Source organism: Chiroxiphia lanceolata, chromosome 21, assembly GCF_009829145.1.
Source record: "Chiroxiphia lanceolata isolate bChiLan1 chromosome 21, bChiLan1.pri, whole genome shotgun sequence".
Classification (NCBI taxonomy): Eukaryota; Metazoa; Chordata; class Aves; order Passeriformes; family Pipridae; genus Chiroxiphia; species Chiroxiphia lanceolata.
The window spans coordinates 901207-927319 of record NC_045657.1 but is presented as its reverse complement, the minus strand read 5'-3'; the positions used below and the strand labels follow the sequence as shown (position 1 = coordinate 927319).

The window sequence follows — 26113 nt, the reverse complement described above, 5'->3', positions numbered from 1 at the left end:
AGCGTGCACAGCTGAACCTTTTGTAAGGCTTTGTTTTTTAAGCCTTTCTAAACTGAGCTTTCCTTGCCTTCTCTACAGACCAGTCCTTTCTTCAGTTTTTTGGGGATGAATTTCTTCGCCTGCTTCTCACAAGATTTATCTTCTGTTCAGCTACAATGAGGATGCACAAAATCTTCCGGGTATGGAGGGATATCTGTGCCTTGGTGGGAAGGACAGTCCAGTGCATGTAAAACTGCACTGGCTCAGGGTGGAGGGGGCTGAGGGCTGAGCACATCCCTGTGATTTCAGAAAGATGACTGATGCTCACATGCTAATTCCTACATGTTGCACTGAGGCTGTGCCTTTGTGTCTCTCCAAAGGCACAAAGCCTTTGACTTGCTGGAGCCTTAGTCCTGCACAGAAGTTGCAGCAGACACAACACTCCAGTTCATTTATGTCACTCTGAACAGCTGTGTCTGCTAGAAAAATACATCTTAATAAGTCGAGATTATTATTTCTACACAACTAAAAAGGTGTAGAACAAGAATATAAGACGAAGTGGGGAGGAGTGGGATGTTACTGCTGAATGTGTTCTAACATGAATGGGTTTTGAAAGGTGTTTGAAGTGTAAATGAATAAGCTCAACAGGAAGATGTATTTTTCCTCCCCGTTGGTTAAAGCTGTGCCAACAGTGAAGTCTGCTTCTGGATCTGCACCATTTTATGTATGTGAGTGTTGGCATATAAACTGCCTGCTCCATTTTAAACACTGCAGGAAGAAATGGGAGTTGAGCACAGAAAGGGGCAGTATTCACTTGAGGAACTGCAGACATCCAGCAGCTCTCTCAGCCTAAGTCAGCTACCTGGGCCACTGATATTGGGGAAAAGAAACGTGTCTGTGTTAGTGGAGAGAGATTTGCCCTCAGTGTCTTAGATAGTTGTTTTAGGATGAGATAAATCTCCCACTGGAGATGCTTACATGTGTGTAATTTCAAGAAATGAACTCCAGCCTGATAGGTAAGCACATATGAAGTCTCTTTGTCTTTTTTTTTGGTCTTTTTTTTCTCTCTTTTTTTTTTTTTTGCAAAGCCTCTGTGAACATACCAATAACCATCTCAGATTGTTGTGGGTATTTGTATTGGCACTATAATGGAAACAGAAAACTGAAAATTCTAGAACATTTTCTCTCTCTACCATACTGAACAGATAGTGTGAAATTGGCCTTTTGCAATCTTCTTTGTAAAGGCTGTGAAAGAAACAAGTGTCTGATTCTCTCTGTTTTCACTGTTATCTAGCAGGAGACTCGAAATTATCCCGAATCTTACCCTCAGCTGCCAAGAGATGAAACGGTGGAGAACCCTCACCTCCAAAAGCACATTTTGGAGCTGGCTTCCATACTGGATGTTAGGAATGTTTTCCTGGAAAACACCCTCGATGACTATTAAAAGAAACTGTCTTATTGCAAAGGGGTTTCCCTGGCCACAGATTTTGAATGGTGCAGTTTTATAATGTGAAAATCATAAAAGGAAGTACTTGATTTTATTTTTAAATTTAGGACCATTATTTTAAAAAGTAATAATAAACAGCTGTTAGTTGAGCTGTTCCATTCTGTATGGGGTCAATTTTATAAGCAGAAGTTTTCATGTCTTTTAAATGTTAAACTAAAGAATCACTAGAGGTTTATTTCTGGTCTTGTGGCTGTCAACCACATTTCCAACAGCTGATCCTAAGCATAGAAGTATTATTGGTTACCTTTAGCCCACATTTGTGGAAATCCTTTATTTTTATACAATTTTAAGAAATTGGAAAGAAAAAAAATCAACAGAAAAACCAATATTTTATCCCCAAAGAGTTTGGATTTGAAATGGTAAAGATGGAACCACACAGTGCAAACCAACAATAGCAATAACAGAGTCCTTCATAACAAATATATTTTTTCAGTCTTAGGCAAGTGAGGAGACAAAACTGTGGACAATTAAGTTGCATTTGGAGCAGTGGCTTTCAAGTGAAGTTGTAAAGATACTTATTAATGCTCCCTGTAAATTGGACACAGCAGTTTTCCATGTGAACTGTGTCCTGCTGGCCAAGGACCTGGTTGGGCAGGTGGTCAAGTTAGAGATGCCCAAGGCTGGCCCCCGCCTCTTACTGTCCTGTGGGTCATCTTGCCATTTGTATTGCTGCCACAGGAGGACAGGGAATTCTTCATTTTGAGATACTGTGTAGAAATTCTGACATTTCCAGGAGGTGTTACCCCTCCTTTCCCTGTGTGGGTGGAATGTGTGGCTCCCACAGTGTGAGCACTCCCTGAAAGGAGCTGAAAGGACGTCCTGTACAGTGCTGAGTACAAGCCCTTCCCGTCACTTGCGTATCCAACCCTGCTGTGCTGGATTCCCGTGCCCCAGGAGAGGTGCTGATGTTCCCCTTGCAGGTTAAACCAAGTGGGAGCTGCCATAACCCCGTGGATGTTTTGCATGTCCCCCACTGCAGCTCAGTCCTGCCCTGGAACCAGGAGAACCGAGGGGCTGTAACTCTGTGGCAGCACCGTGGGCTCTCCAGCCCGTACCCTCGGTGTGGGGGTGTGGAGGAGGACAGTGGCCCTTGGAGAAGTGTGGAGGAGGACAGTGGCCCTTGGGGAGGTGCTGGCTGGGGAAGGCTGTTCTGGCTGCTGGGAAAAGTGCTGGCTGGCTCATTTGGGACTGTACTGCTGCCCTGCAGATACAGGAGCTCTGGCAGCTCCTGGCAGGGCAGGTGTGAGCAAGAAGGAAATGGAGATACTTTAAGCTATTAAATAACAAAGTTTATTGTCACTGTTCCATGGTCTGCTAGAAAAGAAGTGGAAGGACAAGTCTGATCAGTGCTTTTTGTTGAAGCCCAGCCATGCCTGTGTGTTTAGGTAAAAACAATGCAGGACTTGCTGACTGCCATGGTATCCTGGCAGGCCTGTGTGCAGTGCCATCACCCAAGGTGTGGTCTAGTCAGCCACAACAGCACTGGTGGATCCATTCAGCTGAGGGCACAGGATGGAACAGCAGGAATGGCTGGAGTGTAGCTGGGGAGTTTGCATGAAGGTTCTCTGTAGCTGGGCTGAAGCTTGCACCATCTATTCTTTATTTCCCAAGTGTACAAAATCCTGTGAATGCTCGTGTTTGTCCTAAGCAGTCTTGAAGCTGGTACCTTGAGCCCCCCAACTTGGTGCTGCCCTTTGGACTCTGGCAGGACTTCATTTCCTGGGCTGTGGAGTTTGTTTTAACGAGTGTGTGTTTGTGTGTGTGCATGTGTGTTCTCGGCGTTTGTGTGTGTATGTACAGTACACATACATCTACTGGCTGGTGTAAATTGTAAATATGTACATATGTATAGGTACTTGTATATGTATTAAAAAGAATGAACCACTACAATGTCTATATACAAAATTTATATATACACACATACGCCATTTTGGGTGGATTCCACAAGGTGCTGCAGATCATTTTTGGTTGTAGTAAAGGTTATGGCTCTTTGCCATTGTAATTTGCTGTTACCCTTGGACCTTGAAGTAATTCATGACTGATTTGAGGTACAAGAGCCCTTAGTTAGCCAGGGGAATGGGTACTCCTGTATGTATTAGTGGTAAGATTCATGTATTAACTGTGAAGCTGATCTCTGCCTTCCTGCCTGGTAGGAGGTCCCCAGTTATTAAAACATGGGATTGTATGTGGAAGCTGAAGGTACAGGAAGCCTTTAATGCAGCAGGCAGTGAGGGGCGGGTTATCTGTTGCCCTGCCTGCTGTTCCTCCCCTAGCAGTGTTCAGCTTGCATGGAAAAAGGGAACTGAGTTTTCCCCAGCTCACTGCCTTCCAACCAAATGCTTTTGCTTTGCTTTAGCTTTTGCTTTTATGAAGCTGTTCTCATTTTGGTTCCATCTATGTGGAAGACAGTATGGTGTTTCCAAGCATAGGAGTGATGATGATGATTCCAGTCGTGTGGGCTGGTGAACTGATGGGAAAGCCCTGGGATCCCACCTTCATTTTAGCCAGGCTGAAGTGGGGAGTCCTTGCTTGTGACCTGAGAGGCTTCTACTCCAGTTTGCAGCCCTTCAAGGAGGTTCTGTTTGCTTGTTGCCAAAGTAGATCAGAGGAAAATGCACTTTTTAAAAAAACTGAACAAAAAGCCCTGAAGAAGGTGGAATGTAGGAGGAGAATGTAGTCCTTGAAAATTAGTTCAGAAGTTGTACTTATCAGCAAAGACTTTCCGAGTCAAAAATTCATTCTCGAGGTTCCTCATTCTCCTCTTACCTGCTGATCTTTGTTAGAAGGTCCAGTGCTGGCAGGGACATTCAAAGATAGAGGTTTCACTCCTGTTGTGTTGGGAGGAGTACGGAATTGTACTGTGTAAGCAAAGGGCTCTTACCCTCTGTCTGCTCTAGCTGTAGCTAGGATGAGTGTCTGGTCTTGGATTTTGAGCCAGCCCCCTCCCTTCCCGCCCAAAGCAACTGCATCCAAGATGAAAATGTTGATATTTTCCCCTCCAAGTAAAAGCTTGTCTTGTTTGAACTAAGTCATTCTAAACTCGTGCTACTGTGTGCTCTGTGCTATGGTCGTAGGTACCTCGGTGTATGCTTGTGTGTACTGAAGAAAATCTGGTTTCTGTATCTCGCAGTCCTCAGTGTGGAAGCGAAGCAAAGACTCGACCATTTTTAAGTGAGAAGAGAACAAATCCTTTTCTTCTCAGGCCTGCTGCCTTCCCTCTTGTCTCGCTCTCCCTTTCTCCATGTATCTTTATTGCTCATATTAACGGAGAAGACTTGCCAGCACCAGGCAATGCCAAATTAAAGGGGTAAATTCTGCATGTAATACATTGAGAGGAGAAGGTGAACTGGACCAACTGTGTCATTATGGGACTGCTCCTGCCTGGCTCCCTACTCCCTGCATGTGGTGTGCTCAGATGAATCCTGCTCCCACAGTAGGCACCTGCTCAAATTGTTTGTGCTCCTGCTCAAATTGGCTTTGGAACATCCTGCAGAGTTACTGCTGTTGCCTTTTTTCGCCCTTTGACTTCTCAAAATAACAATGACAGGGGAATGCAGGGTTATGAGTCTTTAATGCTCTGGTTTTTATTTGCTGTTGGGATGCGATGTGTCATTTTGCTTCGTGCACAAGCTACATGGAGCACTAACTTCCATGAGCTGTGCAAACGGGACTTGCTCCCTGGAGTGCTTTCTTAAGAAGTTCCAGGACATTGCTTTGAGTAGTTTGTCAAAATAATATCTGTCAAGTCACGACTGACTAAACCTCTCAAGACTGCTCCCCAGGGAGATGTGCAGAGATGTGTTTTAAGGATCACAGGAAATAGACGGGGGCAACAGGAAATTAGGTTCCAAATAATCATCTTCAAAGGCTACAATTTGAGTAGCTCTGGTCAGGCTTCTCCCGTAAGGATGGGGTGGAAGTGCTGCTCCAAGATCCATCCCTGCCATGAGTTGGGAAGCACCTCCCCTGCCCCACCACCTCCTGTGTACTGTAACCGTGCTGTGCTGCAAGTCTGCTCCTTCCAGGAAGCTAAAAATCTTGGCATCTGTCTGAACAACTGTTTTGTGTTGAGGCTTCTTTTGTAAAAGCTTTCTCTGTGTTCAGTTCCTCAGTCAGTGTCCGAGTGCAGCTCAGTGGGGCAGCAGCAGCTGAGCCTCGCTCACCTGGTGGTGCCGGGGCTGCTCCTGGGGCTGAGGGAGCTCCGCAGGCAGGAACAGTTGTATGAATAAGGGAAAAATCTAGTCTAGAGAGCTGAAAGCTGCTCTGTGCACCTCGGTAAGGTCAGGCTCTCCAGAGCAGATTATATACTCCCGAGGGGTCTCCCTTACATTGGTAATATCTGACTTTTAGAGCAATACTGTTCTGTGACCAGATGTATTGCAAGTGCTGTGAGGACCTGGGTGTCCACTAGTGGAGCAGGGGAAGAACATATCAGACATGTAACTGCTTTAGATTTAGGAGTGCCAGTCAGCCACATCTTGTTTTCCCCTCTAAACCATTACTTTGTGAAGACAGAGGAGATCTAGTTCGAGGCCTGTGAATCTGACTGACCTTTTTGGGGATTAAGGACTGTCTCTGAATTCTGCCCAGATGCACCCATAGATGTTTTATTCCCATTGGGAGCAGACCCCAGCACAGCTCCCTGGCCTGCAGGAGCCCCAGAGCAGAGCAGACCTCGCCAGCCCCGTACCAGCAGCTGCTCCTTCCAGGATAAACCCTGCTGGGAGGATCTGCCCCATTGACCTCGCAGGTCGTTTTCGGCACGTGTTTATCATCGTTTCTCCGTTGGTTTGTGGGGAGCAGGATTCCGCCTCATGCAGGCTGAAAAGCACAAGTTGCTTCTGCCCTGGGCAAGACCCGGTGAGAAGGACCAGGGGAGCACAGGTGGGAGCATCTGGGAGCGTTCTGGGAATGCAGAGGGACCGTGCCTCAGGCAGCACAGCTGCAGAGGTACAGTGTTTTGCCTCTCTGAGAATCAGATTATTTATTACCAAAAGTAATTTTATAGTGAATTGGTTTAAAGTTATTTTACAGCTGCGTGCCTGTATATCGTATTTTGGTAAAAACAGATATTTTCCTTGAAATATATAGAGATATATAAATAAACTTTTTTTGGAGCAAATGGACTTTTTTGCAAGGGATGTATAATCGCCAAAGCAGCGTGATGCCAGAAGCGACTCTGCCGTTGTTCTGGGTGTCTGTGGAGGGAAGCAGCGTGTTTGTGTTACCGCCGGACCTGCGGGGAGGAGGAAGAGCCGCACCCGGGACCTGCCGTTTCTCGCTGTCCGAGCCGCCGCCCCCGGTCCGGGCGCGTCCTCGCCGCCGTCTCTCCGCCTTTCCAGAGACTTTGGAGCAGATTCCCGTTCGCTTTTGTCCCCGCCGCGCCGGGGCCGCTCCCGCCCGGCGCTCGCGGTTGTGCCCTGTCCGAGCCGTTCGCTGTCCCTGTGCCGGGGCTCGGCGGCCCCTCCCCGCCCCTGTCCCGGCCCCGCCGAAGGACTGTGCTGTCAATAAACTGTGGAAAACGCTCGTACCGAGCCGCCTCCTCCGCTCCGCCGCGGGACAGCGGGAGGGCAGGAGGGAGGAGAGGGGAGGAGCCGGGCCGAGGCTGAGGGAGGAGCCGGGCCGAGGCTGAGGGAGGAGCCGGGGCTGAGGGAGGAGCGGAGCCCGGACTGAGGGAGGAGCGGGAATGAGGGAGGAGCCGGGGCTGAGGGAGGAGCGGGAATGAGGGAGGAGCCGGGGCTGAGGGAGGAGCGGGGCCGGGGCGGAGGGAGGAGCCGGGGCGGAGGGAGGAGCGGGGCCGGTGCCGCTTCCGCCCCGCGCGGCGCTTCCGGGTCGGCGGTGCCCGGGGAGCGGCGGGACCGGGCCGGCCATGGGCGGTGAGGGGCCGTGAGGGTGAGGGTGAGGGTGAGGGTCCGGGCTGGGGGCGGGTGAGCAGCGGGGACGGGCCCTCGGTGCCCAGGGCGGAGCGGCCGCCACGGGCCGAGCGGCCGGGCCGGGCCGGGCCTCCCGGGCGGGTGGCGGGGGCCGGGCTGAGGGGACCCGCCCGCTCCCCCCGGCGCTGTCACCGTTTGGGGCCGTTGGTTTGGGGCTTTAACGGGTTCTGCGCCGCGTGACCCGATTTTTTAACGTATTGTAACAGATGCGATGTTAAAGGGCGTTCAGTTTCCTTTAAATGACTCGCGCGGGTGGGATTTTTAGTGTGGAACCCATTTCTGCTTGATTTGCAGGTACTGTCAGGCCGTGAGGGCTTTAATGGAACTAGAAATGCAGTAAACCAGTGGATGAGGCACAGAATTAAATCTCAGCATCTGGAAGCTTTGAACAGAGTGCCAGTGTATTAAAGGGTGGAGGTCGTGGGTTTCCAAGGGACCGGGATATTTCAGCACTGTAAGCAGTAAAATGTTTGCCAAACTGAAGAAGAAGATCGCGGAGGAGGCAGCGGTTGCCCCCAGGCCGGGAGGGACTGCCCGGATCCCCAGGTCTGTCAGCAAGGAGTCCATCACGTCGGTGGGAGCAGACTCCGGAGACGACTTTGTGAGTTACACCTTGCTTTGAAATCGGATTTCTCTGGCAGCGTTTCTAATACGGCCCTGCAGACAACCGTTTTAGCTGTAGTGTGTGAGACTTACTGTGGTGTCTTTGTAAGTGCAGCTCTTAATGCATAAGTCATTAGCTTGAATGAACTTAAACATTGAAAACGTTTGTATGTGAACTGTAGTAGTTGTCATGAGGCTTCTATTCCTTTGTAAACGTGAGTTATAAAGTTGTTTCAATACAGAACATTGATAAACAGACAAAATATTGAATGAAGCTGTAGTTATGTGTAAGATACCTATTTGTAAAATTAATTACTGAAACGTAGAATCCCAGAAGGGTTTGGATTGGAAAGGGCCTTAAAGACCATCCAGCTCCACCCTCTAGCATGGGCAGGGACACCTTCCACTATGCCAGGTTGCTCCAAGCCCTGTCCAACCTGGCCTTGGACACTTTCAGGGATGGGGCAGCCACAGCTTCTCTTTCAGTAGGAAAACAAGCTAGATCTGGCCAGCTTTCATCTTACCATGGATTTGGGTTTACCTCTTGGCTTCCTGGGACTGTTCCTACCTGAGACACTGTGTGTGTCTTTGCCAAAAACCTTGTGTGCAGTTTCGTTCCACTCAGAACTATTGTAGTTCCTCTCTTTCATTATAAAGCATTGTTTAAACAGATGGTGAAGTTCCAGGAGTGTATGGGTTAAATGAAACCCTGGAATGCTCTGGCACCTCTACCCTGGCTGGCTGGCTGTCACATTTTTGAAAGCCTGGATTAAGGCAGTGTCACCCCAGTGCTGGAGCCAGCAGGACCCACTGCAGAGCCAGCAGCAGGACTCTGTTTGCTGTCTGAAAAGTCAAGAAGTTATTTACACAGTTGAGCTCCAACTCAGTTTTTCTGAAGCTCAGCTGAAATTCCAGTTCTGTTAAGCAGAAAGTGGGAGCTTCTAATGTTTAAATATATTCTGTAATGGAAATGCATTAGCCTTCTGTTTTGCTGAGTGTTTTTTTAGCACTTAACACATTCTCATGTAGAAATTCCCTTTGCCACCCTGTGACTTTAGAGAACGGAAAACAAATAATGGCGGTGGCTGAAGTCTGGAGTGGTTTTCAGAAAACCTCCAAGAATTAGTTGTTTTATCAATATTCATTTAACTCCTCTTAATATTGATTTTTATGGAGCAAAAGAGGCCCCAGGAATCATCATTCAGTTATGCAGCGGGGTTTTTGTGGACAGGCTCCTGCATCAGGGCTGCAGTGAGCTTATCCCACCTGAAAACCATTGCTGCTTCTTATCTCATTACCTTGATTTTCAGGAGTCTCACTCGACCCTTCCTGGTGCCTGTGCTGCAGATCCTGGTTTCCATTGCACCGTCTGCTCAGTGCCAGTTTGAACACACAGTTCTCAGCCCAGCTCCCTTCCCCAGCTCTGTGCTCCAGGAGCAGCCAGCCTGGCACAGCCCGCTGTTTAAACCCTCGCTGGTTTCTCCTTCAGCATTTTTTACACGTTCTGCTGTGCTAGTACAACTTTCCCCTTTGTGTGAAAAACAAGTGTTATTCCTAGGTGGAAGAGTGGTTGTTATCCCAGAGTTAGTGTGTGGCAGGATTGCTTTTTCTGAATAAGTTACATGACTGTTGCTTTTCTCCCAAGGCTTCTGATGGAAGCAGCTCCAGAGAGGATCTTTCATCCCAGTTGTTCAGAAGAAATGAACAAATAAGAAAACTGGAGGTGAAGCTGTCTGGTATGTGTCCTGATGCATACAAAACCTTGTTACTGCAGAAAATATTTTCCTTTGAGTGGTTTAATATATTAAAATTACATGGGTTTAGGGTTCTTTGAAAATTGATTTGTGGCAACCCTGTTGATTGACATCTAGGGAGCATCCAGTATTACTGATTTTGTATGAGGATGACTGGCTCTTTGCTGATTTCACAACACATTTATGTGATTCCTTGGAACAGCTGGGATAGCTTTGTGCCCCATGTTTCAAATAGTGTCTGTCCCCACTTTTATTTTTCATGTGTATGCAGTGGTTTGTTTCTCAGAGTGTGAGCCTTTTGATGCTGACAGTAACACAGTGCCATCCTTAAAGAAGTGTGCTTGAAAATGAAGAAAAAAGCAAAGACTTCAACATAAAACAGTCTTGAGGCTCTTTTCTTTCTAATTCCTTGTTCTGCAAAGCTGTAGTGAGGACTTGGCACTGATGCTGCATCCCTGTTGTAGGGAGGGAACCAGAGACCGTGCTGAACTGTGTTACACTGCTGCTTCCCAAAGCTCATGGAAGGCCTGGGAAAATAGGGAAGGGTTACAATCAGCTCAGGATTATTTTAATTTATTCTGGAGACTTACCAGGCTCCAGTTCAAGAAAATACAGGATTCAAAAATTATTTCATGCTGAATTTGAAAGGCCAAAGTGCTCACCTGCTTGCACAAGGTAAACTTAAAAGTGGTTGAGGCTTAGCAAGAGAGAGGAAGGCTCTGATGTCAAGAGTTTTGTGCAAGCAGCCCAAGCAGTGAGTGAATCCTCCTTTCCATTGCACAGAAGCTTCTCCAGGGGGTGTGTGTACTTTATTTAGGTGTTTATTCCCTGCCTCCCATGTCAGTTGTGCTGGGTGAGTGTGAGGGCAGCGAGGGCAGTGCAGTCAGGGCTCGGCCTCGGGGTGCTGTGGGACTGGAACAATGAGCACAGGGGTGCAATGTCCATGAATTGCCCCTTCCTTGCACCCTCCAATGCCAGAGACCTTTCCTGAACAGCAGTAAATAGATCACTGTTCTGGAATGAAGTAAAAAGTGGGGACAGTTGTTCATTCTCTGGTTCTACCCTTGTCTGTGTGACTGACACCCCCGGGACAGGCCCTCCTGTCTGTGCCAACCCTGTGGACAGTACAGAACTGTTTGCTTGTGTTCATTGTTGTGGTCACCCAAGTTTTCCTCAACAGGAATGATTTTCTGATTGAGAAAATCATTGTCATTTTGCCACTCATCCTTTTTCTTTCTTTCCTCCCCCCCCCAAAATGTCCTTTCCCAATGTCTGTCCATTCCTGGTCCGTGCTTCTCCTTCCTCACACAAGATTATGCTGATCAGATCCGAAACTTGCAGAAGATAAAAGAGAAGCTTGAAAATGCATTAGAAAAGCATCAGGATTGTACGTACTTTTTTTCCTTTTTGTTTAGTTCTTTTTAAGTTGAAAATTGCTGTGGTTGGAAGCAAAGGGGTTTGGTGCACAGGTGTGTTAATCATTTCCTTTCAGACTGTGCACCTCTGTACTCTGTAGAATTAGAACATGAATTTTCACCTTATTTACAGTGCAAAAAGCAGCAGTAGTGTCTTGAACAAAGTTGTTATTATACTCCTTTTGCCAAATTTGGGGCTAACGTTCAGGAGAGACCTTTTAGAAAGCCACAGCTTTGTTCTAATCCAGCAAGGAGCAGTATTCCTGTCTGCTGTTAGCTTTGGCTTCTGGCCAGTGTGCAAGCAGCGTGAAGTAATGAGTGGCACAGCGTTAGTGCTGGCGTCAAGATGGGGCTAATTACTTGCAGAACAAGCTCTTTAAAGTTATTTATAACTTACAGAAAACTGAGAAGCAATTTTAAAAGATGAGTTTTTAATATAGCTGGTGGTTCTCTGTTGATAGCCTCCATGAGGAAGTTTCAGGAGCAGAATGAAGCTCACCAGGCCAGTCGAGCCAAGATGGCTGAAGGAATGGCTTTGGCCTTGGAACAAAAGGACAAGGTAACAGCTTGAGCATGACTTTTGGCTCTCATGACCCTGATGTTTTAAGCAGGTGTTGCCATTAATTAAACTAATTGTTCAGCACTGTGTGTGTGAGTGTGCCAGCACTGAGGGAAGGAGGGAGCACTGAGTGCCATGCCAGAGCTGCTCTGACTGTTCTGACTGGTTTTAACAAGAGCCCACAAAAATTCCTCATGAAAGGTTAAGCTTGTGCTTTGATAAGATTAATTGCAGTAGACCTGTTGTCACTTTTATTTTACTTGCTTAAAGCTTACCTATTCAGGTAGCAAAGATGATTCCTCAGCCTTCAGCTACAAAGCACTGGCTCTTACTGTTGTTTTGCTTGTTTTTTGTTTAATTGTTACCACAGCTCAGTATCTGCGAACAAAACACATTTTTTTTAAACCATAATTAAATGTCCTTGAAAGTCTACAAATTGAATTTGATTTCTTTTTTCTTCTTTCTTTCTCGTTCAGGAGTGGATGGAAAAACTGGGTCAAGTTGAAAAGGTAATTAACCTCTGAGGTTTTTTGGGGGGGATTTAGTGTGTCTCTGTGTGTGTATTTGTAAACAGCAGCCTGCACACTCCCATCTCTATTGGAACTCAGCTCTGTTCAGCCCTTTTTATTATTTGATCTTTGTTCAGTGGAAGAAGCCAATCATTTGCTTTTGTTACCAGCCCCAGTGCTTCAGGAGGTATTTCTGAAATTACTTTTCAGTGGGGAAGTAAAGAATGATGGGTTGTGATGGGAAAGTTGTCCTTCTGTAAGGTGGAATGGTAGTTTCCTTTGTTACAGAGGAGGCAGCTGGGATGCAGAAGAAGGTAGAGACTTTGTCTGAGGTCTTCCAGTGGGTCATCTGTTTCATAAAATAACTGAAATTGTTTGGTAGGGATTTTTTTAATATAAGATTTCAGTCTTGTAGTTGTTCCAAGTGTTTAGCTTAGTCTGATTATGAAGACATTAAACATGCTACTATTTTTGTCCATTTTTGAGAGTTCAGTGTCAGTGATCAATGTTGGCGTTGTAATGAGTTCAGATTTCTCTTTGTATGTTCCTGAATTTTGGTAGTTTGCACTGTGCCATGAATGTGGAGGGATTTCCAGTTCTACATGTGGCACCATCAGAGCATTATGGCTACAAGACAAGATTCCTTTCCAGAGAGTTTAACTAAACTCCTGTTGGCTTGACATGAGAACACAGATATTTTTGGATTCCTTTTGTTTTTGTTCATTTATCAGGAAAAAAAAATGCTCCAAATACAGTTACAAGAAGTGAGGGAGCAGAGTTTGAACCTTTTCCAAAAACGAGATGAGATCGATGAACTGGAGGGCTTTCAGCAGCAGGAAATTGCCAAAGTTAAACACATGGTAAGAATATTTCAAGCTTTGTTTTCTTTCCTAACATTTTTACTAGAATACCAAATTAGTGGTAGTTCTACACTCTTTTAGTCTTTATGCTTGTACTGCCTTGGTCAGTGTCAAAATTCTGACAGTGGGTACTGAATATGATATTACAGAATTTATTATTTAATTCAGCTCATAACTTAGTAAAAAAAGGAAGTGTCAGTGGAAAGGTTTGTCAGTATTACTGGTCAGTATTACCTGTATTGCCAAAGATAACCTTGTAATATTCAGCTTTTGAAGAAGGAGGAGTCTCTGGGCAGAGCAGAGCAGGAGCTCGAGGCGTGCGCTCGGGAGCTGACCCGCGCCAAGGCAGAGCTGCAGGAGGCCAGGAGTGAGGCCTCGAGCCTGAGGAAGGATCTGCAGGAGCTGCAGCAGCAGGTCTTGGAGCTGGAGGCACAGAGGTAGGGAGCTGCTCTGTCAGAGGAGCTGCTCTGTCAGAGGAGCAGTGGCTGCATTTCCCCTGTATTTTTACTTCGTGCCCAGTTCTGTCTTTTTGGAAGAGTTTCTGTATGTAGTGAGTTGACTGAATCATTGCCTTTGCTGTGCCCATGGGGATGTAAATGCCAAGCCAATGATAGGAATACTTCTTTAGGGTTTTGTAAATTTGTTATGATTCCTTTTTTCATATAGATTGAATGCTTAATTGTCACTTTTTTTGGATAATGTGTAATCAAGCAGTGGTTGATGGTGGCTGGTTTTAGGACAAAATTTTATTGTTGCTTAGTCCATTTTCATAAGCAGCAGAATTATCTGCTAAAGATTATTTTTCTGAAACAGTGTGTCACTTTTTTTTATTCTTTTTCTGTGAAGAGATGAACTAATGACTGCTGAGACAAATGCAGAAAATAAGATCACTGCTCTGGAGTTAAGAGAACAGGAGCTACAAACTGTCATTCAGCAGCTTTCTGTAGACTTGCAAAATGTAAGTTTGAGCTAAGTGAGATTTGATTCGAAGAGCTCCATTCTGCAGAAGTTAGATTAGATATCAGTTGTGTGGTGTTGGAAATTTAAGTTTCAAAATAAGTAATTTCTTACAATTTTTAGGCTCGAGTTGCTGGTTCTGGTTGTGAGAAGAGACTGGAAGTGTTACAGGCAGAGCATGAATCTCTGAAGGTGGAATATGAGCAGCACAAGCAAAAGGTGAAGTGCTTTCAGATGCATCTGCTGTTGCTTGTGTAAAGGTGCACACTTGGGTAATGTACCCCTTTGTGTAGTTGGAAATTTGTCATCTAGAAGGTACTTTAGCGTCATATGGTCTTTTCAAATAGGACTTTCCTTTCTAATGGCACTTCTGAAAGTCAAAGCACAATGGATTAGCTGAAAGCTTCATTACAGAAAAGGTTCTGTGACTTCTCGTTCTCACAGATGACTTTTGAATTTGCTGAGAGAAATAAATTTACTGAACAGCTGCAGGAAAAAGTGTCTTCCCTGGAAAAAAAGCTAGAAAGGAATCTCTCAGGAGATGAACATGTGCAGGAGCTGCTCAAAGAGGTAATTATACAGTTATAGACTGCTTAGAAGTGCAATCTTAGTGAGATTTTTTTGTTTAAGGACATACATTACTTCTCACCCATGGAAAGAATAGCTGCTGATGTCATGCAGGCACATTTGTCCCTTCAGTGTGTTTTGGCACTCTGTCAGTGCTGGGCAGAATGTGTGGGAGGCTACACTGAGCCTGTTTGTGTAGATCCTGCACAGATGTCTGTGTTGGCCTTTCTGCATTGTCCATTTGGGCAATGCATCTGGCTACTTAGAAGGAAAAGAGCAGCTTTTTAACATCCCCACAGGAGATGGGGCAGTTTGGGAGTTTTTTTGGTTAATCCTGGCAAGAACAGTGAACGCTTTTCCTTGTTTTTCAGTAAGGCAGTGGGACAGGGAGGGGAACTGTTTGCATGTAGGTGTGCAAACAGAACCTTGTATATCGACAGCCTGAGCCTCAGAAGTGCTAAGAAACAGCTGAAACCAGAAACTTTGGTGTGGTTAGTGCCCTTTCTCTCATTGCTTCTCCATGTCTTTCTCAGGCAGGGATGTTCCTGCTCAGAACTGGCCTGGAGCAATGTTTCCCCAGCTGGGTCTTGGGGGGGCAAGGGAATGTTTGCTCTTCCTTGATCAGGCCTACAGTCACATCACCTTGGTGTGGCTGTGATAAAAGAACTTGGCTTAGTAAACTAGGGCCAGTTTAAAGTCCATGTAGAGGTACTAAAACATTTTTGAAAGGAACTGCCATAATGAGGAAATGTTTTTTGTAGTTTTGTTTGTGTATTTGCTGTGATGCAGGAGAAGTTAAGCTTCATAAAAGATTTTTATTTTAATCCCTAATCTTGGCCTAGGTTGCAAAATGATGACCAAGCTATTGGTTAAGGCTTACATCTGAATTGTGGCAGGATGCCAGGGAATTTCCCATTCTTAATATAAGTGATATTATCCTCAGGGCAACAGGATCTATGGAGGCCCTGTGCCATAGCATCAAACAAACTTGCTGGTTCCCAAGAGCAAAGCTGTATTGCACATCAAAATTCCTGCTCCATTCTAGTTTGACCTTATTAATGAAACAAAAAGAAAAATTTTAATTTAAAAAAATCCTCAAACCTAATCTCTTTGTCCGTTCTTCCTCCTGTTCTTCACCTCTTCAGAAAGCTGCTCTTGAGCAGAGACTGGATGAGACCAGGCAGCAGGTAGTGACAGACAGAACACATCACACCGAGGCTCTGAACCGGTTGGAAACACAGGTGAGTAGTTTCTAATTTCACTACAAATTCCCACTGTTTTCATCCTCTTTGTGCCCTGTCCCTCCTCCCCTCGCTGTGCTGGTGCTCTCAGCCAACGTGAGCCTGCATGTCACATCTAGTCTTGAAAGTGTAATTGCTCAGTGTCTCTGGTCACCTCCCCACCTTCAGTGCTGGAGAGGGGCCTAGAGGTGGTGGCAGTAGAGATTTTATGCAGATCCTCCCTGTCCTAAGAAACAAATAGCTGAAGTGCAGGCAGTGCTGGGGGTAGTGCTGTGATGATGAGTTTTTAAAACCAGCATGTGTCAAGTAGGCAGCCTCTCTGATCTCTGTGGTTTCGTGGATTCAACGTTTACCCTCCCCTCCTGGGTCATCCTATATTATGCACATTTTTTTATAATAATATAGATGCCAATGGATAAGGAATTTAATGTATGGTGTTATTTTAGAATAAAGAACTGGAACAAAAACTACAGATTGCAACAGAAGCATTGAAAAAGAGCAAAGAAGCAGCTGCTGAGCAGGATCTGAAGATCCAGAAGCTGGTGAGTATCCTGCATGTTTACTGACCAGGAGCAGATAATCTTCAGCATCCCCAGAGACTTTCACTTCCATTTGTTTTGTTGCTCAAATGTTTTCTTGCTCTTTGTCTCCTGAACTCCTGTCAGTGAGTACATGACACTGCTGCCAAAGGAATAATATTCCTGAGTTGGAGTCTCAGGGAATGATGTCTGATCTTGTCAGAGCATCAAAATACCATTTTATTAATGCAGTGTTCTTTATTTCTCATAAGCAAACTAATCTAAAGCATGAAAGAAGTCAACTGCAGCAACAGATTTCAAGTGAGAAACATCAGTATGATCAGAAAGTTACTGGGCTGGAGTCTCAGATCACTGCTCTTGAAAAAGCTTGGGAGTTGGATAAAACAGCGACTCAGCACAGGATTGTAAGTGCAGAAACTGTCCAGGGGGCCACGGGAGTCTTCACAAAATGATTTCAACTCTGCTTGTAGAACTTTCTTGTCATCTGAATGTTCTTATCCAGCATGCCTGGCATTCTAATAGATCTCATACTTTGGGGAACTAAACATTTGATGTGTTTAATTGTTTGAACAAAGCATTAGAACAATTGTACTGAGTATTTAAGCAATCTTTCTTTTACAGAGCCAGTTGGAAAAAGAAAATGGAAATCTTAACAGAAGCAGAGAAGAGTATGAGAGTTCTTTAAAACAACAAGAGTCTGAATTGGACAGGCTAAAGGTGAGGGCTGAACTGGGCAGTGACATTGGCTTGTACAGAGCAGAGGTTGGGGAACAGGGAACAGCACAGTGTTACATTCGGTACTTGGAGGCCCATTACATTCAGGTTACAGGTACTTGGGGCTGCAAATCATCTTTGGTACTCCATAGAAATGTGTTTGAGAAGCATTTCAAAGGGCTGACCCTTTTCTGAACCAGAATGCTTGGGTCTGCCTAAATCAGGCAGAAATAATACAATCCTGTATTGTCAGGCATGAAGAGCTTGGAAATCCTGTTAGCAGTGATGAATACAGAATGGTTCAACATCAAATTCCACTCATAGTGTTCAAAGCAAAAAGTTAAAAACTTAAATTGGTCTGGTATTTACATCTTACCCAGTTTTGACTGTAATTTTATATTGTTGAAAGTTTTCTGTAGCTGCTCTTGGATGCTCAATCAGAATAAAGATCAGTTGTAGCAAGGAGCTGCTTCTTTGTAATAGAGACTTCAAGCTGAAAGACCTTTTAAGCATTGGGTTTGTTTGGCTCTTACATCAGTTCTGTATTGCTCTTGCACGTGCAGATAGCAGCAGTCAGTAAAACAAAACTAGCTCTCATTTGGAAATTGTGTCAGACCCCTCATAAACCTAGTCCTAATCAATTGGGGTTGAAAGATGAAAGCCTTGACTTGATTTTAGTTGTCTCACATAACCTTTGTTACTTCTGGTTTGCAGAATGAGTTGAGCAGTAGAGAGACTGTCAGTGTGGAAATTGCCAAAGCACTGGAAGAAACACGGAGACAGAGAGAGGAATTACAACAGGAGGTTGGTTAATACTGACGGTCTGAAGTGTATTTGGGAGCTCCCCACCTTTCACAGAAAGAAACCTGTTCATTCTGGTTTGTTCCCTTCAGTGCCTGTATCACATCTGGGTCCCTCTGGAGCACAGCAGGTGTAAAATTGTACACTCCTCTTAGGGAGGAGCTTGTATCCAGTAACCAAATGTCAATTCTAAGTAGTCTTGTTTTGCTCTTCCTGCATAAAAAATGGTGGATAACGTGAGCTTGTGTTTGCTTAAGGTAGGAACTGCCAACTGAGCAAGTTGCAACAGAAGTTAGTCCTATCTTTTGGTTTCTTTATTCTTCTGGTACAGATGTAGATCTGGGCTTGCAGGGGTAGAAGGGGTTTAAGGCCATCTCCAGTTTTGCTCGGTGGCTTTTGCAGCTGCCACCTGGTGCCTGTGACAGTCTGTGATGGTGGCACAGGGTTCATCAGAAGCCAAGTGTGGTTTAACTCTTCCAGTATTAACTTCAGTGCTTTTTGCTGAGGTCAGCATTGTGGAGGTGATGCCTGCTGAGCCTCTGAGGTATGCTGAAATCTTTCAGTGCCCTCTTCCTGTTTTAGATCTTTAATGACTTTCTTTCTTTGTCCACTTTGAAGGTTTCACATCTGAATGCTCTAATAAAGGAGAAGGACCAGCTGATTGATGAAAAATGTGATCTGCTGCTAAAACAGAAGGAAGAACTGAACCAACTCAGTCAAGGTTAGACCAGACAAGTCTCCTGTATCCCAGACAGCTCTGTCTAAGGGTAGTCTCTAGTGCTGGCCTTGCCTGGTAGATTGTAATATTTCTAGATTTCTCTTCCATATTTAATCTGTTAGAACTTTCAAAATCGTTTATCCTTTGATAAAAATCGGACAGTCTCTCTTCTGTGTCCTTAAAAACAAAACCACTTTTTGAAATTAAATTCTTATGTTTACACACCATAAAATCACAAATCTTCTAAACTTTTTGTTAATTCTTGTTTTGCACAAAACTTGAAATGAAGGCTATAGATTAAAAACTTATGCTTCTTTGCACCAGTTTAAAAACTGTGCTTGCTTGATAAAGAGCAGCTGCAACCTGATACTCCACAGTCATACTAAAAATGAAGTGCAGTCATGTCATTCAGTTCCTAATCCCACTGGTTTTGTATGTTGCCAGTATTTGGAAGGGGAATGGAACTGTGGCCTCTTGTTGCCCCGTTCCCCTGGGGAACTGTGTGTCTGTGGCCATGTGTCCCCACAGCTCAGCCCCAAGTGATCCTGTGCAGTCACAGCACAAGTCACACAGACTGTTGATGGAGGTCTTTTAATTGATAATTATGTTGTTATGTATTAAAGTCATGTATATGTACAAATGTATATGTCTAAAGTTTGGCAGCTCCTTTGCAAAAACATGTGTGGCTTAAATTCCCCTGTTTTTCTGTCTTCATGACAGAGCAAGGAAGAAGGTCAGGGTTTATTCCCTCTGTAATTTGCTTTGTTTAAGAAAATGGATTAGAAACTCCCACTGGATGTGGAACACTGATACTAAGCAGGTCTCTCTGTTCTCAGATCACGAAGCTGCCTTGCTGCAGGTGAACCAGTTGCAGTCTGACATAGAAACAAGTCAGAACCAAGCAGTGGAGAAAGAGGAAACGGCAAGAAAGGAAATTGAGGAGCTGAAGTTGCAGGTACAGGAGTGCCTGTTGGCCAGAGAACATGAGAAAGATGTGAGTGCAGTTGCAAATCCATTCTGTCAGACTTCCAGGGAAACAGGCAGGTGTGCAAGAGCCCCCCAGTTCTGTCCTGCCTGGTGACACATTCTGGGAGCTGTTTGCTCAGCACCTGCAACACCAGCAGTGTAGAACATCGTTGTTTGTTGTTCCCTATCTTCCTAAAGAAGGCTGTCCTGTCAGATCTGTGGCTGACTTATGAAAGACAACTCCTTACTTTATTTGACTCCTAAAACATCTTGAGAAAACCATTATGAGACCAATGAGACAGGGACACAGAAGTAATAAGTAGTAGCCAACTAGATTGCCACAAATGCTTTCTGGTTTAAAAAGCATTCTCCCCCCCAAAAAAAACCAACAACCAAAAAGAAGTCTGGCTTTCTCCCTAGGCAGTGTTCATGGGCTGAACATCATGATATCTCTCCAATTCACTGTTTATTTTACAGGTTTTAGAACTGGAGGAGTCAACGAGGGCCTTGAACAATGAGCATTTCCCTTCTCCAGAAAATTGTGTGGTGGAGCAGAATGGAGAGGTGGCAGCTGCAGATGTCATTCAACTTCAGAAGGATAACAGAGAGCTGGAACAGCAAGTTGCTGAGAAAAACAAGGTGAACTGAAACAGCAGAAACAGCTGGTAGTCTTTCCCCTTTTAATTAGGAGGCCCAGTAATTGGTGCTGCCCATGCTGCAGTGTTAAAAAGACAGGCATGTCCAATTTGAATCCAGTATGCTGTGAGTCAATGTTTTTCCTCTGATTTGTGGAAGGATCTACCAGCCATGGATAAAAGCTGTGGTAAGAGCTGTATGAATCCTTACCTTGAAGGAAGAATGCACCAAATGATACTACCCACAGCTTTCCTGCAGAGCCCTTTTGTGTGAATTCAGTTCATTGTGCAGTGCTGTCCCATGAAAGCCCAGGTGTTGTGCCACGTGCCTGCTGCTGTGTGCCACTGGCAAGGCATTCAGGTTGCTTCTTCAGAGCTGTCAGCATTGGCTAATGATTGTTTCATTCATTACTCATTTGTTGTGGGTTTTTCCAGATATCTGGGGGTCCTGACAATGAATACTGTGTTAAACTGTCCTTTGCTGTGCTTACAGATGATAAAGCAGCTGCAGCAAAGAATGACAGAACTCAAGAAAACCCTTCAGAAAGAGCTGGTAAGGGTTGTGTTTTTTCAGTCTCATCAGCTGGCACTTGCTGACAGGTCCTTGTACTGTCATTGCAAAAACTTGACCGCTAACTCCCCTTTAATTCCTCGTGCAAGTTTTCTTCTCCAAGAAAAAAAAAAATCTATTTGAAAAAACCAGAGGTTTTAAAATTGTTGTTTTTGTTCTGAGCTTGAAAATTGTTTTGAAGAAAGCCCAGGTTTGAAAGGCTCAGAGCATGTCAGTGACAAGAGAAAATTACCAGGGGATAGTTTCTAGCACAGAGCCAGTTCCATGGTGGTTTGGGTGATGTACACATAACACAGCAAACAGCTCCTACCCTGGAGTGCAGGGAGAGCTGGAGACACCTCTCTGCTGTGACCCCATGAAGGATGAGAAGCTGTTGCTGCCCAGGTTGTACCCACCTGTGAATACAACCCTCTGTTAGATATCCTGAACCCAGATCCCCTCTCAGTGCCAAGTGGACAGTCTACAGTATATTTCTCTTTTTCTGGTTTTCTTTTTTTGTTTGTAGAAAATCAGGCCTGACAGTGAGGTACCTGAGCTACGTGAGAAAGCAAATTCTGAAGTGCCTAATGCTTCTGTGACTGTCACCAACAACTCGGACTTGAACGACTCGAGGGAGATAAACTTTGAATACCTTAAACATGTTGTACTAAAATTCATGTCCTGCCGGGAGTCTGAGGTAAGGGTGTCACTTACCTTCTCTTTCTATGCCTGTCTTTCTCTAGAAATTGCTGCTAAGGACACTTGATGCCAATTCCATAATTTTACACTTAAAAAGTGTACAATGGGGGCCAATGAAACAAAATGGCTAACAGCAATGTGTTTGGAAGTACAGATTATTATGAACTACCTGAAAGGGAAATGTAAATTTTTAAGAGGTAGTTACATCTGGATGTTAAAGATCTGCATCTACAAGAGATTCCTTCTGTATTGCTCTGAAAAGCATATGGATTATGTAATTAAAATGACTGTACATTGAAGAAGGAAAAAAAAACCCAAGAAAAAAGGACATATACCACTTGCTATTGGTCTGTAAGAAGTAATTCCTTGTGCATTTGGAGCTTCCTCCTGTTTTACACAGTGTGTCAAAAAAGCCATCAACAGTTAATTGCAAGTCCGTGGGTAAGGTCAGAAAATAATCCTACAGCTTCATGGTATCCCAAGTGCTTGACTGCAACTCACTGCCCCATTTAGAGTATTACCAATATGGAGTGAATGTACCTCAGTGTGTATTTGAAATGATAGGATTCTCTCCTGCCTACATTCTGGTTTGATCAACTTTTCAAAGCTTAAAAAGCCAGGAGCCACAGGAGCCAGGCTGCTTCTCTGTTCTGACTAACTAGGCTCCCCATTTGTCTTCTTTCTCCAAAACATGCAAACAATTGTTAAAGAACAGAAAGTCAGGAAACATGGACAGAAGAAGTAAGATACAGACCATCCCAGTCCTTTGGAACTGGGGATAATGGGAGGCTGCTGGTCTGCTGAAGTCTGTGACAGACCTACAGAAATCTGTGCTGCACCACAGTCCAGAGTGCAGAGCCCGAGAGCATCATAAGCAACACACCCCTGTGGTTTCTTTCAGGCTTTCCATCTCATTAAAGCTGTGTCTGTGTTACTGAATTTTTCACAAGAGGAAGAAAACATGCTCAAAGAAACTTTGGAGTACAAGGTAAGAGTTCTGTGCCATGTGTAGTCTCTAATGGGACTCCCAGCAAATGGAATGAAAATTCCTAGATGCTAGGAGATCAGGAAAAGTGTCTTTTCCAAATGTTAGCTACAATAATAAATGTGATTTATTATTAAAATGTTAGCTGATCACATGCCTATGTGTCAGAAATTGTCATTTCAGTAAGAGAAATAGCAGCTTTCTGATGCTCAGAGGAGTTCCAGCAGAGTTTTGCCCAGTGGATTTGGTCTGTAGAGGGAAGCTGGAAGCTCCTTGCAGGAGCACAGTCAATGTTTTAACAGCAGGGAGCTGAATTCTGGGTTTGTCCTTTTGACACTGGGCTCAGACACCAAGATCTGTGTCTCCTTTCCATGGCATAAGATGAGATCTGCATTGTCCCTGGCTGTTGGTGGTTAGGGAATGTTCAGTAGTGAGAGCTGCCTCAGCTCCCTCCATGTCCCACATCATCCCTGCTCACTCAGGAAGCTGGGATGTTCAGTCTGCAGCTGAGATTTCTTCACCATCTTGGTCAGGGAACACTTTAATACTGCATTGACTAAAGGCACTGTGTTTAAATGACTGTAGAGTTCTAATATGAAATTATTTTAAAGGAATATATGTAAATGTAATCTTCAGTCATCTTCACCTGTGGGAAGACTTGGTCTAGAGTCTGCAGCATTCTGATTTATAAATAGTTCTTTCCATCAAATGATGGGGACATGGCTGTGTATTGTATTGTTTCACATGTGTGAAGTGTGAGCCCAGTGTGGTGTGTGTTGTGCTTTTGTGTCCTAGATGTCCTGGTTTGGGTCAAAGCCATCTCCTAAGGGCAGCATCCGGCCGTCTATCTCGAGCCCAAGGACTCTGTGGCCTTAAGGGAACCTGAAGGTGGGGTCAGCATCCAGGCACTTCTTTCTGTGAAAAGAATGCTGAACACACTGCTCCAGGTGTGTCTTAATCACTGTCATTGCAGTATTTTGTACGAGAACTTCTGGCTCTGTTTACAAAACTAATACTGTGCAAGGAGAAATTTTCACTGCAGACTGCCACACCTCTGGACTGCATGCAGGGACCGTCTCGGTGTCTGTGAGGGGAGCCAGCTCCTTGTGCTCACCAGTCCTGTGTTCTTGGCTCCAAAGGGTAATGACAGCCTCGCTGACCACGGTGCTGGTGGGATGGTGATTCCAGCTGCTGTTCCAGGGTGCTGGAGTTGAGTGACTCCAGGCACAGAAAAGCTGCTTGTGTGGCTGTGGGAAGCCAGCAAGGAAAAAACGTGTTGGCAGAACTGTGTTGAGTGTGTGATGGTTTGCAAAGCCTTTCACGGGACAGGAGCAGGAGCTTTAACCAAAAAAGAACTCTGCCTTGCCTTCTTATACTGACATAACTAATGGTTGGCATTTTTCATATCACTGTGTAATTTAAGGTGCACATATCCTGGCCTGCAGCCCTCAAGGCTGCATGTTGATAATGATTATTTAATTTGAGAGCACAACTTTAGAGTTGTCTGATTTTACTTTTCTTAAAGAAAAATAATATTTAAAATGGTCTTAATTCTAGTACCTAATCCTCAGTCGCCTTTGAAACTAATCCATTAGCCTGTTCCATGGGTTGTTAGCAGTGGGAAGAAGGGGTAGGAAGCTATTTTAAATTTTTAAAGCTAAAGTCTAGGTATTGTAAATCCACATTGAAAAATAGCTTTTATTTAAAAAAAAATAAAAAATCTAGTGACAAAGGGTGAAGAATATTGGTACTAAACACTTTATTTTTTTTTTTCTTCCAAGTCTGCTAGCAACAAATCTTCATAACCAGGATCTGCCTCTTTGGTTGTATTTTCTGTACTTCAAATACTGATGCTTAGAAACTGTTATCAACATATTAACTGTGTCCTGACTACATGGTAAAAGAAATGCTGCTCATGAGGGTTTTGAGCGCAAAAGTCAACTCTTAGTGAACAAATCTTGGTTCCAGCAGCTTGTTTTCCTAGTAAAACCATAGGGAAAGGGGACCAAGGTGGCACATGCCTCACTATGGACATAGTGCCCATAGTGCCCATAAACACTATTGCAAAATCTGGATCCAAATGGGAAGCAGCAGTAAGTCTGACTTCTTAAAAATGAGACCTATTTCCAAAAAACTACACATGTATGCAATTCAGTGAGCAGGCTGCAGTTCTGGGAATTCTCTTAGAAGGAGGTTCATGTTACTAACAATACTTCTATTAAATATATTCAGGATACTTCAACGTGTTCTCCAGTGGAGATGCAGTCACTGTTGAGGTGTTTAACTTTGCTGACAGGGCTCTGCCTGACCGTGGAGTGGCTGTGGAGATGCAGAGTTGGAGGTGCAGCAGGTGAGCTGATCCTGCCTCCCCCTGTGCTGTGCCTGAGGGGAAACCTCCTTCAGGGGAGGTCAGTCAGCAGAGGTGAATGTGCTGTGTCCAGATGATCCAGAGCCCAGCTGGCCTCCCAAGCAGCCACATCCCTGGAGCTGTTACCAGGTACTCCAGGAGCTGTTACCTGGGTACAGGTGACACTCCTCAGCTTAGATTTATCTGAAGTTAAGAAAACCAACAGGATCTTTTGGTACACTAAAGCTTGTCCCAACAGTCTTTAGTAAGTGGATCCATGGCACTTCCAGAGAGGATAGAACAGTTCACGGAATGTTTCAGCTCTGCTCTACTGTGAAAGTAGACAATCAAAAAGTAGATTTATCTCAAGTCTTTCTACTGAGACACAGCAGGGTGGAGTAACCCTGTTTGTTTTGAGAAGATTTTATTCTCTGAGGTCTTTTTCTTTCAAATGTCCCTTTGCCCTGCCCTGTTTCTGTGGGACCAGAGGTCAGGACTCCCTGGCTCAGGTTGATGCCTGCTGAATGACTAATGGGTTTATGTTGATCCTGGCTTGAAAGGTTACTGAACAATAAGGAATGCAGGACAGGCAGCCTGGAATAGAGTAACAAAATCCTAGGTTATATATTCACTAACAACTTCAATTTCAGATCCCAAAGCTCATACAGGATCAACTTACCATAAACTAGTTCTTAAATGTTGAATTTTCATTAGATATCAGAGCAAGACTGGTGTGTATACTTGTATTAAAAAGCTAATGCACTTTCCCTTGTCTCAGAACAGTGGTTATACATAATCCTTTCTATGGCCATTGGATTTCTTTCCTTCTATGCTGTAAATATGGATTATATGATGAGACACTATGAAATTTGTGGTGCAATACATTTTGGATCAAAACCCTAATCTTGACTTCTTTCTCTTTATAGTTCTGGTTATCTCCCCTGGGGTTCTATAGCCATTTAAAATAGAATTTTAAAGCATGACCCTTTCCAGGGTAAGGATGAGTGTCCCAGCTGTGCCACCAGGGCCTGTCTCCCAGGGAGCTGTGCCAGCAAGGAGGTGGAGTGCTGCTGCCTCCAAAATCCCCTCTCACCACAACAGCTGCTGCTGCACTTTGAGCAGCTGATGGAAACAGGACTGGGTGGGGCAGGGCCTCCCCAGCAGCTGCTCCCTGGTGCGGAAGGGCAGGGCTCCCGCCCAGGGGGATGTGGCTCCTGCCCAGGGGGACGTGGCTCCTGTCCCGGGAGCTGCCGCTGCCCCGGCACAGCCACGGCT

General features: G+C 44.7%; 2 protein-coding genes across 9 annotated transcripts in view; both read left to right on the top strand.

Moving 5' to 3' along the window:
* Positions 1–7016, top strand: part of SCAI (suppressor of cancer cell invasion) — a 38072-nt gene extending 31056 nt beyond the window's left edge. For all 3 annotated transcript variants that reach the window (XM_032708077.1, XM_032708076.1, XM_032708075.1), the window contains exons 16-18: positions 79–179; positions 1274–2584; positions 2615–7016. In XM_032708077.1, coding sequence (XP_032563968.1) covers positions 79–179; positions 1274–1423 — 251 coding nt within the window. In that variant the 3' untranslated portion in view covers positions 1424–2584; positions 2615–7016. The remainder of the gene's footprint in view (positions 1–78; positions 180–1273; positions 2585–2614) is intronic.
* Positions 7017–7267: 251 nt separating this feature from the next.
* Positions 7268–25741, top strand: GOLGA1 (golgin A1). Of its 6 annotated transcripts, none has more exons than XM_032708245.1 (23): positions 7268–7362; positions 7714–8020; positions 9668–9758; positions 11089–11163; positions 11653–11750; positions 12227–12259; positions 12991–13119; positions 13387–13556; positions 13966–14077; positions 14200–14295; positions 14521–14646; positions 15789–15884; positions 16331–16426; positions 16675–16827; positions 17045–17140; positions 17852–17941; positions 18557–18659; positions 19493–19650; positions 20100–20261; positions 20751–20810; positions 21334–21504; positions 22408–22494; positions 23287–25741. In XM_032708245.1, exons 2-23 carry the CDS (start codon positions 7886–7888, stop codon positions 23365–23367), a joined length of 2418 nt encoding a protein of 805 aa, XP_032564136.1. In that variant the 5' UTR covers positions 7268–7362; positions 7714–7885; the 3' UTR covers positions 23368–25741. The 6 variants fall into 6 exon arrangements, with proteins under 6 accessions (XP_032564136.1, XP_032564137.1, XP_032564138.1 ...); XM_032708246.1 differs by having other exon boundaries at positions 7358–7378; XM_032708247.1 differs by lacking the exon at positions 7268–7362 and having other exon boundaries at positions 7620–8020; positions 23287–23379; positions 23465–25741.
* Positions 25742–26113: the final 372 nt, after the last annotated feature.

Excerpts from the sequence above, each read along its gene's own strand:
- GOLGA1 (XM_032708245.1), top strand. The coding sequence starts at position 7,886 with ATGTTTGCCAAACTGAAGAAGAAGATCGCGGAGGAGGCAGCGGTTGCC. Across the intron at positions 17,141-17,851 it reads CTGAATTGGACAGGCTAAAG|AATGAGTTGAGCAGTAGAGA; the intron begins GTGAGGGCTGAA and ends TCTGGTTTGCAG. Across the intron at positions 18,660-19,492 it reads ACTGAACCAACTCAGTCAAG|ATCACGAAGCTGCCTTGCTG; the intron begins GTTAGACCAGAC and ends CTCTGTTCTCAG.